The sequence below is a fragment of the Hakea prostrata genome, chromosome 7, assembly GCF_041222555.1.
Source record: "Hakea prostrata isolate BN-2017 chromosome 7, UWA_Hpros_2, whole genome shotgun sequence".
NCBI classification, from domain to species: domain Eukaryota; kingdom Viridiplantae; phylum Streptophyta; class Magnoliopsida; order Proteales; family Proteaceae; genus Hakea; species Hakea prostrata.
The window spans coordinates 18,110,332-18,125,645 of record NC_142606.1 but is presented as its reverse complement, the minus strand read 5'-3'; the positions used below and the strand labels follow the sequence as shown (position 1 = coordinate 18,125,645).

Genomic DNA, 15,314 nt, shown 5'->3' with positions numbered 1-15,314 from the left:
CCATTTTTGTAAATACCAAAACTGTACCGTACCGTTTAAATTCGGTATAGTACGATTCTAGTTTTCGGTATTCAAAGTTTGTATCGTACCAAATTACCAAAACCGTACCGATTGACACCCTTAATTGGGGCCCCCAATCCCTGTAAGATGTTAACCATTTTATAATGTTTAGCTTTGGTAGAAAAAAAAATAATTTTAAGTGGTCTGCTAGTTCATATTTGAAATTCATCTTCTAGGTTATTCTAAAGCCACAAAACAACCATCTTTCACAGTAGATTATTTAATAAACAAATGTGGGTTAACCCAAGAATCTGCTCTCAAAACCTCCCAAAGGATTAATATAGAATCCACCACAAACCCAAACTCAATCTTGCTCTCTTGAACTCCTACGGATTACCTAAATCTGAATTTTGAAGATAATTAGCATCGATCCCAGTGAACTTAGCATGAGTTTTTTTCTTTTTCCCACTAACAGTCATCATTATTAAAGAAGCAAAAAAGTATACAAATAACTACATGAGGAGCAATCTCCTCAATCACATCGAGATAACAATAACAACTCAATCAAAAACATAGACTTAAATCTAAATTGTGGCAGACCCTCTACATCCCTGTGTAGTTCCATCTAAATCGTATTAGGCCACAACACACAAACGCTTGACATCTATTCTTTGGCAGCAGAGATTGCTAAAAGATCTAGTGTTGCATGCATTCGTTTTCCTCCAAGAGTGTATCACCTACCACTGAGGACCCTCAAGATATGATTTAAGATCCTTGCTTGAATTGTAAGACAACCTTGGAACCAAAGATTGTATGTTTTTGTAAACTGAGAATTTCAGGCCTCGACTTTGCAAGAATTCTCTCTGAGGAAATAAGCATATTAGTCAATGCTAGTTTGAGAAACCAAATAGTTCCTTCCATTTGGTTCCTAGTGATTTTCCTTAAGATGGTAAAATAGTTGTTGCAGTCTTGAATAGGTTGAGGTGGAATATGTAAAGGAGATAACTATATCCACTGTACTAGATAGAATACAGGGTTTCAACAAATAATGGAACTTAATATTGAGATATTGCAAAATCAGGGCTTACCAACTTCTTTGATTTCAAAACTAATTAGAATGTATCCTCAACTACTTACTTTTAAACAACCTTGGTTTAATGAGATTGTCCTGAAAACCAATGAAGTAGGGTGTGACCCCTCGGGTTTGATGTTTATCTATATCATCCGTTCATTGGCACAATTAAATAAGACTATGTTGGATGCAAATTTGGAGGTTTTTACGAGTTTTGGATGGTCAGATGAGGGGATTCGTTGCTTGTTCAAAAAACAACCCTATTGTTTTGCTCACTCTAAAAAAATTCTTAGAATACAATTGGATTTCTTCGTGAACAAACTAGGCTAGATGGGTTTCAAAACCGCTTCTTTGAGAAGTTCTAGCACCTCATTTTGGAGACGTGTGTACATTTGTTATTCAATTTTTTACTTTTGGGTTTTTGTTAGGGACCAGCCACATCTTAATTGCTCTTATACCAAAATTACAAAATGCTAGTAGGGTTTCTTAGTTCCAACCCATAAGCCTATGCAATGTTACTGACGAAATCATATCTAAGCTTCTCGCCAACAAGCTCAAATCCCCTTTGTTCAAATTTGTCTCTCAATTACAAAGGGCCTTTGTATCTAGTCATCAGAAATACAATGATATCTCTATTCCCCATGAAAATTTTCCATTACTTGGGCCATAAAAAATGGTGCAAGGGGGGGGGGGGGGTTTGTGGCCATCAAACTTGATCTCTCGAAGGCATATGACCGGGTGGAGTGGGACCTTATCTCTAACATTTTTAGATTTTTACTATTTGGAGAAGATTGGATCTCCTTAATCCATTCTCTGTTGAGCTTTGTCTCTTTCTCTCTTAAACTTAATGGCTCTCCTTTCAATTTCTTTCACCGACTTGGGGATTCGTCAAGGGTGCCCTTTAAATCCATATCTATTTGCATTATGAAGGTCCTGTCCCAAATTTCGGATGCTTATCGAGACTTGAGTGGTTTTAGAGGAATTGAAATAGGTCGTTATTCATATGTGATCTTACATTTATTTTTTGCGGACGATGCCTTTATTTTTTTCTCAGGCATCCGAAAGTGATATAAACCCAGCTAATGTTGCTTTGGACTTGTTTTTTTGGACCAGTCAAGTTAGAAGCGTAAATTTTGAAAAGAATGGTCTTTTCCTTGTTTAATGTGTCTCCTCAGTTATGTTCCTCTCTGTCTCAAATAATTAGGATTACCGAGATGAATAAGTCAAGTAAATACCTGGAATGTATCTATTACACACACATTCTCGTATTAAAGACTCCCGATTCATTGTTGACAAAGTCGTTGTTTGGTTACGCATATGGAAGTTTAATAGCCTTTGTTTTGCCGGTAGACAAGTTTTTATTAAACTTATCCTTGCATCAATTCCGTTGTTCTATATGGGTCTAAGTCGGTACGTAACTCAGTTGATTCTATTGCTTTAAGATTCTGGAATGGTAGCACGGTAGGTCTTCTAAATGTTAGTGTTTCAAATAAACATATTTTCGAAATTGCAATTCTTGGTGTCCTGGGCCTTCACCATGGATGGACCATAACCAAGATATGATGTTGAAACAGGCATGGAGATTGCTTAAAGATAAAACATCAATGTGGGCCAGGGTTCTCAAAGGGAAGTATTTCCCTAACACCTCCCCCTTGAACCCGATAGTGTGCAAGAAGATAGGGTCTACAGTTTGGAATAGCCTTACTCAAGTCTGGATCAACTCCCCTTCAAGGGAGCGCAAAGGGAGACCAATGTGCTCCCTTGACGCTTTTGAACCACATATAGTGGTTGGGCACACTTATAAATAATGAAAAAAAAAAAAAGAAGGGATAATCACTATTACCCCCCTGTACTTTGATTTTATTACTACTGTATCCCCTGTACTTTTCAAAATTACTAATCCAACCTTTAACTTTGTCTACAATTACTATTGCCCCCCTACCATTAAGTTTCGTTAGTTTACTGATGATGTGGCATATTTATATTTTCAAAAACCCCAAAAACCCTTATACTTATCTCTTTACTTATTTACCCTTTTGTCAAGTTACAGTAGTACCCTTAATTAACTGTGGAGAAAAAAGTAACTATAATCCATATTATTCTAAAAAAAAAACACCAAATAAAGAAAGAATAATTGAATAAAACTCAAATAGAACCAAAGAGGAAGGAAAATCGAATTCAACTCAAATTGAAAACTGAATATCACTTAAAATATTTTTAAAATAAATGAAGGCTAGTGAAGGTGGGAAACCAAATTGGATTTGGATTTTGCTCATTTCTTTAATTCAAAATAAATGAAGTTTATTGAAGGAGGGAAACCAAATCGGATTTGGATTTTGCCCAATTCTTTAATTCAAAATAAATGAAGTTTAGTGAACGTGGGAAACCAAATCGGATTTGGATTTTGCCGATTTCTTTAATTCAAAATAAATGAAGTTTAGACATTACATATTCAAACTTAACGGCTACTTAACACCGTTATAAGGAAGGAGGACAGTAATTTTGTAAAGAACAGGATTTTATTAGTAATAAAGTCAAACTACAGGGGACAACAGTAATTATCCCAAAAAAAAAAAAAATTCAGTGTGGGTTCCATGTGGATCCCACCCCCTCTTTTGTAGTTCAAAACATTAGGGGAAAACAAATCACGTTGTAAAGAGGAGTTGATCCGGACATGCCTCCCTCTAGTGCTTCGTAGACTTATGCAATTTTTATTCAAAAAATTGGAAAAATTGGGGAACAGGAACACCACCAATTTCTGGCATGACCCTTGGTTAACTTTCCTCCGCTCTAAATGTATACCTCATTCCTTCCAAAAACCAAATTTCTTCTCTTTGGTGTCCCAAGCTAGAGAGCATGGGATTTGGGATATAACTCTATTGGATTCACTTTTGCCTTTGCACTTTGTTTATGAAATTATCCAGGTTTGAGTTGGATGATGATTCTTGGAACTGCAACCTCATTCGCTCCGAATAGTTCTCCACTCATATGGTTGTTATTCATTTCTTTTCTCATTCTTGTACTCTTGGTGGATTTTTTTAAAACTCAATTCAAATTGCATCCAGGGCACAAAATTTTCTTTTGGCATGTTTCTAATGGTTTACCCGTCAAAGAAAAACTTGGCAAGTGGTTTTTTTGGAAACCTTGTGTGATCTTTGTGGTGCATTTGACGAATCTTTATAATACGTTTTTCAAGGCCTTAGATATGTAGAACTAAACAGCGCGACGACAGAACACGCCAGAAAGGCATACAAACCATATGCCACAAAGGCATACAAACCACACACCACAAGGGCGGATACATAACACACCACAAGGGCGCCAACTCAGATGTTAAAGCCAAAAGCGCCGGATCTTGTTTCTGAACTCCTATCTTGAAACTGCAAACATGGATACCACCAGCAACAATAGTTCTTGAGGCGAGTGGTTAGTATGCCCTTGTGGTGTACCCTGTTTTCGCCCTTGAGGCGAGTGGTAAGTATGCCTTTGTGGCGTGTTTTTGTCTGCGTCGGTGTCCGCCTTTGTGGTGTGTCCCGCAGACGGTGGTGGTGGATATTTATATCGCACCCGTTATGTCTTTCTGGTTTTGTGGTTGTCACAATTAGTATTCTAAGGGTTTATTGGGCTCGACCCATCACTTAGTTTTTGTTTTTTTCTTTTGGTGTTTGTTTGTATTTTCTTTCCAAGTTTATGAATGAAATGTTTGAATTTTCTTTTGAAAAAACAGCTACTGTGGTTGGCAGGACCTTTGGCCTGAAGTCTGAAATTTTGATTGCAGAAACTATTTTGGATATTTTCGTTTATCTATAAATTGCATTAGTAACTTCCCTTATTAATGATTTTGATCGATCTTTTCGGTATTAGTAGTTTCTTTTGAGTACACCTGTGGGCCAGAACTCTTTGTAATGAATCTGGTAGACAGTTGTCGAAGTTCTTCAGATCCCACCTTTTTTGTAAGTGTAATTAATCCAAAAATACATTTTCTTGTGGTGCAAGAATTCATCTCTCTTTTTTCTCTTTCTTTGTTCTCCGGTTGCTGCACGGCAACTTTGAATCTTTTAATGCACAAGATGCTAGCGTCCCTGCTAACGTCATTCTCCTGCCACTTGGTGAGTGGGTATCTCTATTCTCTATTTCTATAAATAGATGGAGGAGCCTATATTCAGTGTCCAGTGGGTGGTGCCTATTGAATATTCAGAGCCAGTTCGAGAAGAAGTCTGTTTAGGTTTTCTGTTATTGGGTGGCTGCAGTGTGCTTCAGACTGTAAATCAAGAAGATGGCGAGTGTAGGGAGGATGAAATTGGGGTCACAAGGCCTGAAAGTGTCAGCACAGGGACTTGGCTGCATGGGTATGTCTGCCTTCTTTGGCCCTCCAAAGCCTGAGGACGATATGATCGCTCTCATCCACCACGCCTTTAACACGGGTATCACCTTCCTTGACACTTCTGATTTTTATGGCCCTCACACCAATGAAATCCTTCTTGGAAAGGTAGTGTTTCACCCTTCTATTCTTATTATCTGTTTCGTTCTCTGGTTGATGTAGGCTTTTGAGTTTTTTTCTGTTTCATCTTGGATGTGTAGGCTCTTAAGGGAACAAGAGAGAAGGTGGAATTGGCCACTAAATTTGGTATCCTAATTTCAGAAGGGAAACGTGAAATCAGAGGAGATCCAGCATATGTGAGAGCTACCTGCGAAGCCAGCTTGAAGAGGCTTCAGGTTGATTGCATCGATCTCTATTATCAGCACCGGATTGATACCAGAGTTCCCATTGAAATCACGGTGTGTTTTTTTGCCCCTTCCTTTAGTTTCTAGAGAAGCATTGATTTGTCATATACTTGTGAGCAGTTTGGAGCTCACAATCAGCCATTTTGAAAGGTTGAGAATTCTTAACAAGACCCATGGCTTATTTTCCAATGGCTAAACATCCATAAGCAGTGAATTTGAATGCATTTAGGCCCAAAACGGGTTTAGAATACATTTTACTTGGTGAAAATTAGTCTTCACAACAACAACAACATTATCACCTGAAACCTTTCAGGTTTTCCATCGAGCTTATTGAAGGATAAGCTTGTTATAACTCTTAAGTGTATGTTTAATTATCCATTTTTGTTCTCTATATATGTCAGATGGGGGAGCTCAAGAAACTGGTGGAAGAGGGAAAGATTAAGTACATTGGTCTTTCTGAGGCATCTGCTTCCACAATTAGGAGAGCCCATGCTGTCCACCCTATAACAGCAGTGCAATTGGAATGGTCCTTATGGACAAGGGATTCTGAGGAAGAAGTAATTCCTACTTGTAGGCAAGTTATAATGCAATGTTACCCTATTTTAGTTTCTTTCTTTTTCTCTCTTGTATGTTTTTTAGTTTACTCACAGTTATGTGTTATTCTCAATTTTCTTGAATACCAGAGAACTTGGAATTGGTATTGTGGCTTACAGCCCTCTAGGAAGAGGCTTCCTCTCTTCTGGACCCAAATTTGTTGAAAGTCTTCATACAACTGACGCTAGAAAGGTTCTTGTCTTTTATTTTTTTGCATTACCATTTGAAAGACTGATTAAATGGGGCTTGTTGACAGCAACCCAAGCCCTAAGGTTCCCTACTCATATCTTAAATTTTAAATCAACCCATAAATCCAGCTAAGACAATTGGTTGTTTTTTATTATTGTAGACTCTTCCGAGGTTTCAACCTGAGAATGTTGAAAATAACAAACGTATATACGAACAAGTAAATGAGATGGCTACAAGAAAGGGATGCACTCCTGGTCAGCTTGCTTTGGCATGGGTTCACCATCAAGGAAGTGATGTATGTCCTATACCTGGCACCACCAAAGTTGAAAACTTGATGCAGAATGTTGGTGCTTTGTCTGTGAAATTAACACATGAAGAAATGGCTCAACTTGAATCCTTGGTTTTGGAAGTTAAAGGTGACAGATATCCATCCACAATAACCACTTGGAAGAATTCAGACACCCCACATCCATCAACTTGGAAAGCTTAATAACTTGCCATTTGAGTGTTCATTAAAGCTTCACTTTGTTTCATTTGAAGGTTAGACAGCTCTTAAATTTTAGTGTCATTCTGTTTGAAGTCTTGAGTTTACCATGTAACCTTACCTTAAAAAAAAAAGTAGAGTTTGCCATGTAATGAAATAAGGTTGATTTCCTTTTCAGTTTTGTGGTAAATGAAGTTATATGTCTCTTTCGAGCTGAGATTTTGCATATGGATGGATGTGGAGTTAATTATGCGACAATCTGAGAGTAGGGGTGCAAGTTTGGCCCTAACGGCCCTGACTTGCCCTGAGCCCGAATAGGGCTTGGGCTCAAGATTTGACCCTGAGGGTGGGTTAGGACCAAAATATTCTGGCCCTCACTAGGGCCAAGGGCAAGCCTGGGATTACTCTTTGGCCCGTCGGACTTGTCCCGACCCATCCTTAATTTTTTGCCCTGACCCTAGCCTTGATTTTGGCCTTGATCCTGGCTCATTTTGACCTTGATGTTTGATATCAATGAATTAGGAACAATGACAAGGATATGGCCAATAAAGACCAGGGCCAATTAGGGCCGGGGACAAGGCCAAGTATAGGTCCAATCAGGGCTAGGGACAATGCTAGGGCCAATCAGGACTAGGAACATGGCCAATAAGGGCGGGAATGGGCTTGGTTTGGCCCTATAGGGCTCCTGCCCTGGGCTTAGATTAAAATACATAGGGTTGGGCTTGGGATTGCAAAAGCTCGGCCCAGCCCGACCCTGTTGCAGCCCTATCCAAGAGTTCTTTTCTTTTCTTCTTTTTTTTTTTTTTTTTTTTTTTTGGGGGGGTGTGGGAACGAGAAGGAAATGCCATCCTGTGTTGCATCCAAGGTAAGAAATATCGCTAAATTTTGGTGTTTTGTTAGCTACCGAAAAGAGCAAAACCCCGAAATATCGCCAACATTTCAGGGTATTTCAGTCGGATGTCTTGACTCTTCGATCTCCATGAGGCTTTTTTTCCTAGGTTGGGACCATTTGGTCACCTGAGCACGGGATTAAATGTTTTGTATAATTATATGTATTTGGCCTTTCGTGGTAAATGGGGTTTAAAACATTAAATTAATCAATCCAAGTGTGATACCCAAGTTCTCCAATATGTTGTTGGTACTTGATTCCTCTACTAAACAAAGTCTAGATCATCGCTAACAAGTGTAGAGAAGAAGTTCGTTAGTTGACGGTGGAGCTCACCAGAGAAGAGTTCATTGCTTAGTGAAACAAAGCAAGATAAGAGAGGAGAAGAAGATAATGAAAAGCCGGTGATAAAAAGTAGCAGTGGTTTAGGGCTTTGGTACGATCAGAGCCATTTTCTTCTTCTTGTTGTTGATTAGAAAAATTGAGAAACGAAAAGGGGTTCCTTCGTGTAATCTACTTCGATCTTCTCAATTAGTTTAGGGCTTTGATGCAATCAACACCATTTTCTTCTTCTTCTTCGTCTTCTTGTTGATCAGAAAATTTGAGAAACGAAAAGGGGTTCCTTCCTGTAATTTGCTTCGATCTTCTCGATTAGTTTAGGGCTTTGATGTGATCAACACCAGTTTCTTCTTCTTCTTCTTGATCAGAAAAATTGAGAAACAAAAAGGGGTTCTTCTATAATCTGTTAGTTAACAGAAATTAGAGGTTTCTTCCTGCATATTTAAGAGATGAAGACGAAGGTTTGAATGAAAGAGATATCCAGTGTAGTTTTGGCAATTCTCACCTGTATTTTGTCGATTCGCCAAAAAATTGAGGAATTTAGGTAAATAGCATTTTCGCCCCCAATTTCTGTTCACTACCTTCTGAACCAGGTAAATTTCGCCGAGTTTTGGCTGAAATTTGCCCGAAACTTCCTACAGTGGCTGCATCTAATATCTTCCAGGATGAAAATTACATTTTAAATAAATAATAAATGGCAGCAGAATCAATGTCCGACATGTCGACCTGTGCGCCGACACAGGTCGACATGTCGGACGAATTTTGGCATGGCAAAGCACCGCTTGGGTTTAGTTTTCGCTCTGTTACCCTATTCTACGCATTGGATTCCTTGAGTTTCTCCCTAAGCAAGATAATCTCACTCTTTGACCTTCAACTGTGACTCAAACTTCTTACCCATGATTCCATAAGTCTTCAATAGGCTCTGCTATTCTTGTATTTCAGCCAACAATTGCATTACCTGTGGAGATGGATCCATCTGCTGCTTCAGATATACTCTGAAAGATGCTTCAGTTCTGAAACTACAAGCTCATCCACAGCTTGAATGCCATCTGGGTTGTAACTCGTAAGGCGACTGAGCCATCTAAAGTTGAGCATAATCAGCCTTCACAGACGAAATGCTAGCAAAGAGCTTTGCTAAGAAAGCTTCCAAAGCTGCCCTGTTCTTGAGCTTCTCGTCTTCCTCACTGAAAGACTTTGCTAGGTCTATGTAAACACCAACAGAATCCACCTTACCCTGATGCACATGCCCATTGATGCTCATGTTCATCTCATCATCCTTGAGCTTATTCTGAGACTTCAATCGCCGGACTTTCCATTATTAGCTGCACGAAACCGGAGAACTTAATGAACTATCCCACCGACATTTGAAAAAGTCAACCGTTGGCGATATATCACCGATAAAAGGTAAAATTCGTGCCGCGGGGGGGTGTCGTGTCGCCCCCCAACGACACGGCGATATATCGCCGACACAGTGAACCGTGAGTAGAATACAAAAGATGAGAAATGATAAAACATGCTAATATGAATCATACCAGTAAGTTTGGGTACCAATGTATGCCATATATGCCATATTACTCAACTCATAGGTAGTACCGCAGTAGTACATTCTTTTATAATTTGTGATGCATCCAAAATTGGTTCAACCCTCAGATTCCTATAGAACAGACATTAGGTGTGGCCGACCATGTGGTCGGGTAGCCACCTCTGAAGGTTGGATTAGTAATATAGAGCCCTGGCTAGTTGCAGAGCTTGAATTGAACGAATTAATGGAGGGAAACAATTCAGATACCTTTGCTTTGTGCAACCCTTTAGTTTATATAGGGTTTACCTGTCGTTCTCTGCCGTTGGATGAATCCTTGTGTCCTTTTTGTGGCCACCTGATTATAGGGTTTTACCCTTCTTTTGGAGATAATAGTAGTTACCCTCTTTGGCACGATTGCTTATTCCACATTGGTGTTAGTTACCTTCTGTGTCAAGATCAAGCAACCTGATCGAATTTGATAGGAACACGTATCTTGTAACCGTTAAGGTTCATTCGTCCTAACGTTATTCATTGGTTTGAACTCTGGACCGGCCCCGACCGGGTTTCTTGACCCAACAGTGTTTGAACCCGTCCCCGACCGAGGCCCATGACCCGACCGCGGTTGAATTGGTTTGGTGTTATTTTATCCTCATCATGAGCCCCCCCAAGCCAAATGATCGCGATTGAACAACCAATGGCTTGGTTTGATTCTAACTAATCTCGATCACTGAAAATGGTCAATGAAAAGTCAAACGTCTTCTCGACCTCCAAACGTTGCATTTATTGCTTTTGTCTGCACAACAGTACCTTCCTCGAATCGCAAACTCCTCTCGTAATTTGTGTCGTACGTGCCATGTGGACCTCAGTAGCCGTGCCGTATTCATCATTGCTCCTACACTCGAACCGTCACTCATTCGTAGCCATTGATGAACATTGATTTCGTTCAGTGGATCAAACTTCGAAATGACACTTGAACTCGACTATAGATTAAATTTAATCTCATTCGTACATCTTTTCACCCTTGGGTCTATTTAAATCCTTTTCTTTTCAACTTTCAACTTTCACTTCTTCATTTCACGCACTTGCTTTCACTCAAAGTTTCCAGCACTCTTCCAATTTACTTCATCATCAAGCTTGATCAAGTAAGTTCCCTTCATCTTTCTACATTATTCTTCGCAGTCTTCTTCTTTCTTTTCTTTTTCTAAGTTCGGGCTCTCCACTCTAGAGTTTTAATTTCTTCTTCCAGTGGAAATCCTTAGAAAATCCACTTTTTTCTTCTCCATGGGTAGCAGAAGAACATTTGATGATGAGTCTGCTGACCATGCTGCCAGGAGAGAAGATTCCTGTGATCAACCTACCCCTTCTGCTTCATTAGAGCTGTCAGGCGACAGAGGTCAAAGGATCATCGACCGCTGGTTAGCCTCTAGGGGCCCAAACTGAAACCGTAGAGAACAATCTGGAAATGCTCTCCCTTCAACTTCCCAAAAGCTAAAAACCCCGAAGGTTGTTGCCAGAACCTCCCAACCGATACCAGCCCAAGGTCCCAGTTTTCCACATCTATAACTGTAGTTTTAACACTCGGTTTGTATATCTCCATCTCATATGAGTATCTGCATTTCTATAAGAGCATCTATCAGCTTCGAATTTTCACTACCCAGTGGACTCTCTTTTACCAACTGATTAATGATTTTGGTGTTTCAAGGATATTCTGCTTTTGATTTATGTACGTAATGGCATGATGTGGTTGTCAAATATATTGGGGTCTTCATGTGCAGTTTAATGTTTCATTTGTAAGTAAATTAGAAGGTGTAATTTTCATTAGAAGGCAAGAAAATTTGGTGCCTGAAAGAGATCATCAAACAAATGTAGGATAAATGTTGTTCTCAATTACTGTCATCTAACCCTATTATCCACCTGAAAAGATGTTGCATGCTTTAGTATTCTTTCATAATTCTATATCTTCAAGCTCAACATGCTCAAAAATTGCAGAACATGACAATATTTAGAAATTTCTTCCCACATCTATAACTATAATTTCATATCTATAATTGACATTTGTTTTGTTCAACAACTTCACTCCTTCACCTTGTCCTTTCAATCTATGTTTCTTGAGAAATATTAAGGGTTCAACAAAAACCAAAGATCACTTGTGTGTTCAATATATATGGTTGCTACTTAAGTACCTTATTTAAGTATTAATTGTTTTATGTGTAGAATCTACCAAGGACCAAGCTGAAAATCTTGAGCACAATAAACTTATATTTGAAAGGGTGAATGAGATTGCGACAAAGAAGGGATGCAACCCTTCACAGCTCGCATTGGCATGGGTCCATCACCAGGGAGATGATGTATGTCCAATACTAGGAACCACCAAGATTGAAAACCTCAACCAAAACATTGGTGCTTTTCTGTGAAGCTTACACGGGAAGAAATGGCAAAGCTTGAGTCCTTAGCCTCTGGTGACAATGTTAAGGGTGATAGATACTCATCCATGATGGCAACCTGGGCAACTTCAGAGACTCCAGAGCTTTCTTCGTGGAAGAGTACTTGATGGAAGACTTACTAGTTAGCTTTTACTGTAATATGTTGTCATTATAAATTACCTATGGGACTTCCTGGAGTCTTTGAAGTGCCTTTTGCATAGAGCTCTAAGAAGACTCCTCATCATATGGTTGACCAATAAATTTAATCTTCTGTTTGCTTTTTCTTTTATTTGATCTTCAATAACTCTATATTAATGACTTAACTTTGTTTATATGAAAGACAGCTTTAGTTGGCACCACGATTATTTTAAAAAAGTAATTTATGTGCTTCATACTAATGATAATGAACTTTTACCCAAAAAAGAATGCTAATAATCATGTCCACTAAAGTGTTGTCCCAAAGGATAAAAAGTTCAGATGTTCAACTCGCAAGGGTGGATCTGTACTCTCCTAACACTCATTTACCATGCATTTAGGAAGGGAAGTCCAAGTGACAGAGAGGTATGAGAGAAGCATAGTCTCATGGTAGAGAATCCCAATTCAAAGGGAAACAACGTTGCCACTAACATCTACAATTTGAATTTATTTGCAATAAGGATGGGAGTATAGAGTCATCTCCAAATCCTAGTAGCTCTATTAAAAAAAAAATTTAATGTAAGATGTGAGCACATGAGTCATCGGTCATCACTAGATATCAACAATTCTTTGAAATTTTTATCCTATCAATTGCAATAAATATATATTTATCGATAGCAAATTATTGACCCCCTAAATTTGGATTCAATTATATTTATTTTCCCCCTAAAAAAATCTATTACAAACACTCCCATTGTTAACGACTAAAGTTAACTGATGATACCATGACTAAACAAATATTTGAATACTAATTTTACCCTTGCAACCAATTTTAAACTCTCAACCCTTTATTATTCTCTCTCCTCTCATGACTCTTTTTGCGGCCTGCTCCTCCTTTGGCTCCGGCAGTACTGGTCTCACCACCTCCTATTATATCGGGCCCCCCAATCCTTGTAAGATGTTAACCATCTTATAATGTTTAGCTTTGGTAGCATAAAAAAAAGTTTCTTCTAAAGTGGCCTGCTAGTTTATGTTGGATTCGCATCTTCTAGGTTTAGTTCTAAAGCCACAAGACAACCATCTTTCACAGTAGACTATTTAATAAACAATTATGGGTTAACCCAACAATTTGCTCTCAAAACCTCCTAAAGGATTATAAAGTCCACCACAAACCCAGACTCATTCTTGCCCTCTTGAACTCCTATGAATTACCTAAATCCTGAATTTTGAAGATAATTAGCATTGATCACAATATAATCGGCATGAGTTTTTTTTCTTTATCCAGCTAAAAGTCATCATTATTAAAGAAGCAAAAAAGTATACAAACAACTACATGAGGAGCAATCTCCTCAATCACATCGAGATAACAATAATCAACTACTCAATAAAAAACATAGACGTAAAATCTAAATTGCGGCAGAGTGTGTAGTTCCATCTAAATCGTATTAGGCCACAATACACAAAAATTTGACACCTATTCTTTGGCAGCAAAGATTGCTAAAAGATCTACTGCTGCATTCGTTTCCCTACAGGAGTGTATCACCTTACACTGAGGACCCTCAAGTTATGATAAAAGATCCTTGCATGAATTCTATGACAACCTTGGAACCAAAGATTGTACACTTTTCTAAATTGGGAATTTTAGGCCTCGACTTTGCAAGAATTCTCTCCAAGGAAACAAACATGTTAGTTGGTGCCAATTTGAGAAACCAAATAGTTCCTTCCATTTGGTCCTTGTGATTTTCCTTAAGATCGTAAAATAGTTGTTGCGGTCTTGAATAGGTTGAGGTGGAACATGTAAAGGAGAGACCCATATCCACTATACTAGACAGAATACAAGGTTTCGAAAAATAATGGAACTTAATATTGAGATATTGCGAAATCAGGGCTTACCAAATTCTTTGATTCAAAACTAATTATAATTTATCCTCAACTACTTACTTTTAAACAATCTAGGTTTAAGGAGATTGTCCTGAAAGCCAATGAAGTTGGGTGTGACCCCTTGGGTTTGATGTTTATCTATGTCATCCATTCATTGGCACAAATGAATAAGATTATGTTGAACGCATATGGAGGGTTTTAAGAGTTTTGGATGGTAAGATGATGGGATTCGTTGCTTGTTTAAAAAACAACTTATTTGTTTGCTCGCTCTAAGAAAATTCTTAGAATACAATTGGATTTCTTTATGAACAAACTAGGGCTAGATGGGTTTCAAGGCTGCTTCTTTGAGAAGTTTGAGCCCCTTCATTCTAAAGATGTGTGTATCTTTGTTATTCAATTTTTTTACTTTTGGTTTTCTTCCTTAGGGACCAATCGTACATCCTAAATGCTCTTATCCCAAAATTACAAAATCCTAATAGGGTTTCTTAGTTCCGATTGATCCATAAGCCTATGCAATGTTAGTTACAAAATCGTATCTAAGCTTCTGTCCAACAAGCTTAAATCCCATTTGTTCAAATTTGTCTCTTGATTACAAAGCGCCTTTGCATCTAGTAGTCAGAAATACAATGATATCTCTATTCTCCATGAAAATGTTCCATTACTTAGGCCATAAAAAAGGGGGGCAAGGGGGGTTGGCGGCCATCAAACTTGACCTCTCGAAGGCATATGACCAGGTAGAGTGGGACCTTATCTCTAACATTTTCAAATTTTTACTGTTTGGAGAAGACTGGATCTCTTTAATCCATTTTATATTGACTTTTGTCTCTTTATCTATTAAACTTAATGGCTCTCCTTTCAATTTCTTTCACCGACTTAGGGATCTGTCAGGTGTGCCCTCTGAGTCCATATCCATTTGCATTATAAAGGTCCTGTTCCAAATTTTGGATGCTTATCTAGACTTGGAGGGCCGAGAACTCTTATTATTTGCAACATAAGCCTATTCGACCAAAAGCAACATTGAAAACTATATCATTTTGGCTCCAAGAACTTATCTCTTCTGGTAA

The 15,314-nt window shown here is 38.5% G+C and overlaps 2 protein-coding genes across 3 annotated transcripts; one reads left to right on the top strand and one right to left on the bottom strand.

Annotated features, from left to right (window-relative positions):
• Positions 1 to 5,263: 5,263 nt before the first annotated feature.
• On the top strand, positions 5,264 to 12,410 carry LOC149010234 (putative aldo-keto reductase 2). Of its 2 annotated transcripts, XM_089162332.1 has the most exons (6): positions 5,282 to 5,561; positions 5,654 to 5,851; positions 6,199 to 6,371; positions 6,481 to 6,583; positions 6,741 to 6,951; positions 12,235 to 12,410. In XM_089162332.1, the coding sequence occupies exons 1-6, from the start codon at positions 5,349 to 5,351 to the stop codon at positions 12,360 to 12,362; spliced, it is 1,026 nt and encodes a 341-aa protein (XP_089018458.1). In that variant the 5' UTR covers positions 5,282 to 5,348; the 3' UTR covers positions 12,363 to 12,410. The 2 variants fall into 2 exon arrangements, with proteins under 2 accessions (XP_089018457.1, XP_089018458.1); XM_089162331.1 differs by lacking the exon at positions 12,235 to 12,410 and having other exon boundaries at positions 5,264 to 5,561; positions 6,741 to 7,271.
• LOC149010235 (intracellular protein transporter, putative (DUF641)) lies at positions 8,962 to 9,550 on the bottom strand. The gene is given in 4 exon segments (XM_089160784.1): positions 8,962 to 9,097; positions 9,165 to 9,282; positions 9,285 to 9,348; positions 9,350 to 9,550. Coding segments are annotated over 4 exon segments (519 nt in total).
• Positions 12,411 to 15,314: the final 2,904 nt, after the last annotated feature.

What these genes read in the sequence shown, in the direction of transcription:
- LOC149010234 (XM_089162332.1), top strand. Translation starts at nt 5,349, where the DNA reads ATGGCGAGTGTAGGGAGGATGAAATTGGGGTCACAAGGCCTGAAAGTG. An exon ending in ATGAAATCCTTCTTGGAAAG is followed by an intron (nt 5,562 to 5,653) that starts GTAGTGTTTCAC and finishes TTGGATGTGTAG; the next exon opens with GCTCTTAAGGGAACAAGAGA. An exon ending in GAGTTCCCATTGAAATCACG is followed by an intron (nt 5,852 to 6,198) that starts GTGTGTTTTTTT and finishes TATATATGTCAG; the next exon opens with ATGGGGGAGCTCAAGAAACT.